The 3550-nt window shown below is 45.8% G+C and overlaps 1 protein-coding gene across 1 annotated transcript; it reads right to left on the reverse strand.

The window, feature by feature from the left end:
* Nucleotides 1–445: 445 nt before the first annotated feature.
* Nucleotides 446–3144, reverse strand: aste1a (asteroid homolog 1a). Its single transcript, XM_055924851.1, has 4 exons — nt 1776–3144; nt 1469–1682; nt 1205–1376; nt 446–1082 (listed from the first exon to the last, which is right to left on the reverse strand). Exons 1-4 carry the CDS (start codon nt 3075–3077, stop codon nt 674–676), a joined length of 2097 nt encoding a protein of 698 aa, XP_055780826.1. The 5' UTR covers nt 3078–3144; the 3' UTR covers nt 446–673.
* Between the last annotated feature and the right edge of the window lie 406 nt (nt 3145–3550).

Raw genomic sequence — 3550 nt, forward strand, 5'->3', positions numbered from 1 at the left:
TTGCACTTGTGATTTCATGAAAGTTAAATATTTATAGTAATTTACGCTAGCGTCCCACTGATCCATAAGAAGTAAAAAGGTCATTGCTATAAATAGGAAAGAGTAGAGGGCCTAGAGAGCTGCACTGCTGAACACCACACAAACTGTTTGTAAATGCCTTATCAGTGGTTTATTATGGACCCTTAAATTAAAGTTTTACCTTCATGTTTTGTAATTATTTTAAGTGTCTGCTAACTGATTTGAGTGTCATACATTTTCAGCGTCACTTACGTAACACAATTTTGCTAAGAATAAGGTAAAAACTACAATATCTAAGATTTGTTCAGTTTAAGATTTCCATATAAAATATACTACCAAAGCAGAGACAGACTTTAGTGTGTATAACCAATAATTCTGAAGAACAGCTGGTTTAAATGTTATTTTTCATTTTATTGATAAAATTATGACAAAATATTTCCAGAGCAGCAGCAATGTCATAGTAACAATACATGGGATTTATAGAGCTATTTTCAAAGACCAAAATAAAACAAAGTGAAACTTATCATAATTTATATTATACTTCATGCTAATAAAATGTAAATGAAGTCATAAAAGATACACATACGAACAATAGAAAGATTAAAGAGTTGAGCAGAAAGTCTCTATAACTAAACAGTTATATAATGGTCCCTCTCTATTCCCAGCCGATCCGCCCCTGCTTCCGAGAGAATTCTGGATTCCTAGCTCGGTTGAATCTGTCCTTGCTCTTGTGCCGGGTCCGCACTGAGACCAAAGTCCAACCCAGATCGTCCTCTGGCTTGGCCTTGCTCCCACCTCCAGCACCATCATCATCATCATATTCCAGAGCCAGAATGTGTAGATGGGCCGTCAGGTCGTCCAGTGGCTGTGTCAAGGATGGAGGTGTGGTCCTCTGCTGCCCAGACACCAAGGGGATGACAGCAGCATCGTGGGAGTTGAGTATGGCTCCCAGCATGGCCCTATACAGCTGCCCAGAGCAAGGGCCTCCAATCAGGAGAGAATCCGGGGTTAACCCCCCTCTCAGTTTGGTCACAAGCTGGTGCACCAGAGTGCCCTTGTACAGCCTAGACACCACCCGGGAAACAAAAGATCGTTGAATTAGCTCTGTTTCTGCCGGGCTAAAATACAATGTGAATGAATAACACTGGTCTAGAGGTTAGGGTTGATTTAGGAAGGGACACCTTACCAGGCACACTGAGGCTCGGCTAGAGGGAAGCACAGCAGTTGGTTCAGGTCAAGGCTTTCTTTCAGGCAGCACTGCCACTGGCTGTAGGCGTGGGCCACACCCAGGTCTAGGCTCCTTCTACCTCTCTGAATCAGCCCTCTCAGCCTCTCCAACACTGGCCCCTCCATAAACCCTGTTACACAAAAAAGGGAGGAGTCAGTGGCTACACTTCAATATTCATCAGTTCTAAATGGTGTGTTTTCTCGTTCATGCTCTGGGTCATACCTCTTTGGCTCTTCCTCTGTCTGCAGAGCTCTCCATACACCAATCCTAGTAGCAGGGCCTGCAGGACATGCAGTTCTGGGGGGGGATGGGCGTGCCTCAGCCAGTAGCAGGTGACAGCCACAGGAAGACGCAGATGAGGCGGGACACCGCCTAAAGTGGACTGGGACACACCAAGGGTCTCCAAAAACACCTCAAGCTGTACTGACCTTGGAGCCTAAGGAACACAGCAAGAGAATGAGAATCAATTTGAGAATCAACAGTAGTATGTTTTAATATACTGTATAATATATCATACACGTGTACATACCTGATCCAGAGTGTCTAGCTGCATCTGTTCTGCAGCCTTGGGCAGGACGGCTTCAACCATGCAGCTGGTAAGGCTCTTGCCTTCCCTGTAATACTCCTCCACATCATCCACTGGGGGTCTCTGACTGCTGTGGTCTGCTCTCCTCCCACTCAGCAGCAGCCCATAGAGTACCTGTCGTACTGGTCGAGAGGTGTTGTTCCCACATGGCAAGCGGGGATCTTCCACCTGGGCACCGTGCATCACCCTCCCCAGCAGCAGCACGTCTACCATGCAGGAGGGAAGTCTACCTTTCATCAACGGCAGCAGGGTCCAGTCTGGAAGGACCCTCAGAGGCTCTGGGAGACAGCCAAGGCCTGGTCCCACTCCATCATTGAAGAACCGCTCCAGGCAACTAGGGGGAAGATGGTACTCTTCTATGCCCAGGGAGAGGACCTGGAGGGCAGCATCCGTTTTCTGTCTGTTGTTACTATGACTGATGAGCCTGAGCACGGAGTCCAAGGCCTCCTCCTGCCCCTGGAAGTGGGTCAGCCAATTCAGCAAGCCGTCGAAGCGGGCAAACCTTCCAACAATTGACGAGTATTCTTCCCACCTGAGGGAAACACCCATGTTATGCAACTTGACGTAGTCATTTCCTGCCACGGAGGCAAAGACTGGGAGAACCTGTCTGTTGATGTTGAAGTGTCGGCAGAAGCTTGTTGTGGTGTACTGCTTGCAGGGGATGTGTCTTTGTGAGCTCCTGCGGTCCATAGACACTTTCTGCCAGTGAAAATGGGATGTGGGCAGAAATCCTGCCTGGATGTCAAAGATATAAAAGTCACTGTCATTGGACAGCACTGGACAGTTCCAACTTCGAGCCAGGGAAGCTATTTCTTGGTCTGCCTCACAAATGCACTTTGCGTACTGCACATTCAGGCTGATGAGGATCTGTTTGAAGACATATTTGATGAGGGTTGGTAGTACACCACCGCTCCCCTGAAGCCCCATGGACAAGTCGTTGGCAGTCTTGATCCTTGATTGAGCTCGTTTTTTGAGAGTTTCAAACTTCTTGTCGGTGTAGTCGGAGCCCCCATCTACAATCACAAAAGGGTCAATGTCGCAGTCTCTCAGAGCCTTAAAGAACTTGCAGACCTGGTCCTCAAAAGCATCATAATCCCCTCCATGACTCTGATCCAAACGTGAGTTAAAATAAAGCAAGTTGAACAGATTACTACCATCTATGATCAGCTTGCTGTTTCTGAGATGAACATCTTTTAAAATGTTTCCATTCTCCTCCATGAAGCTGGTCAATCCCTGGACGCCCATGGTGTGCTCTGTCTGGGATGTGATGTCTTTCTTAGTGAAGAGTTTCAGAAGTCATGGGACTGGCTGAGTGAGGCTAGCATCATTTCAATAGATGTTTCCATTTCCTTAAGTTTCACTTTCCCTACCTCACATCTGTCACTCCCATATTGTGTCTGGTCACAGTAGACATAGACTAGTTTATGGGACTTTATATTACAGTCATACAGGTAAGAATGTGTTTAGATGTTTTTTGCAACTATGGTAAAATTATGTTCAGCGTTTATTTTATGCATTTGAATCAGTGCTTAATTTGAACCTCCTATGGCATGAAAAATATTTTCCATTGTTTGCCATGTAAAAATTATAGTAATAACAGCGATCAGAGTTAAATCAAGTTGACTCCTTGTCAATTCTCCTGCCCCCACAAAAAAATCATAATGTGAAAATGCAGATTTACAGCCAGGGCCTGACTTTCTTCTGAGAATTGATTCGTG

The sequence above is a fragment of the Salvelinus fontinalis genome, chromosome 6 (assembly GCF_029448725.1).
Source record: "Salvelinus fontinalis isolate EN_2023a chromosome 6, ASM2944872v1, whole genome shotgun sequence".
NCBI classification, from domain to species: domain Eukaryota; kingdom Metazoa; phylum Chordata; class Actinopteri; order Salmoniformes; family Salmonidae; genus Salvelinus; species Salvelinus fontinalis.

Excerpts from the sequence above, each read along its gene's own strand:
- aste1a (XM_055924851.1), bottom strand. The coding sequence starts at position 3,077 with ATGGGCGTCCAGGGATTGACCAGCTTCATGGAGGAGAATGGAAACATT. Across the intron at positions 1,683-1,775 it reads AGCTAGACACTCTGGATCAG|GCTCCAAGGTCAGTACAGCT; the intron begins GTATGTACACGT and ends TGTGTTCCTTAG. Across the intron at positions 1,083-1,204 it reads GCCGAGCCTCAGTGTGCCTG|GCTGTACAAGGGCACTCTGG; the intron begins GTAAGGTGTCCC and ends GGTGGTGTCTAG.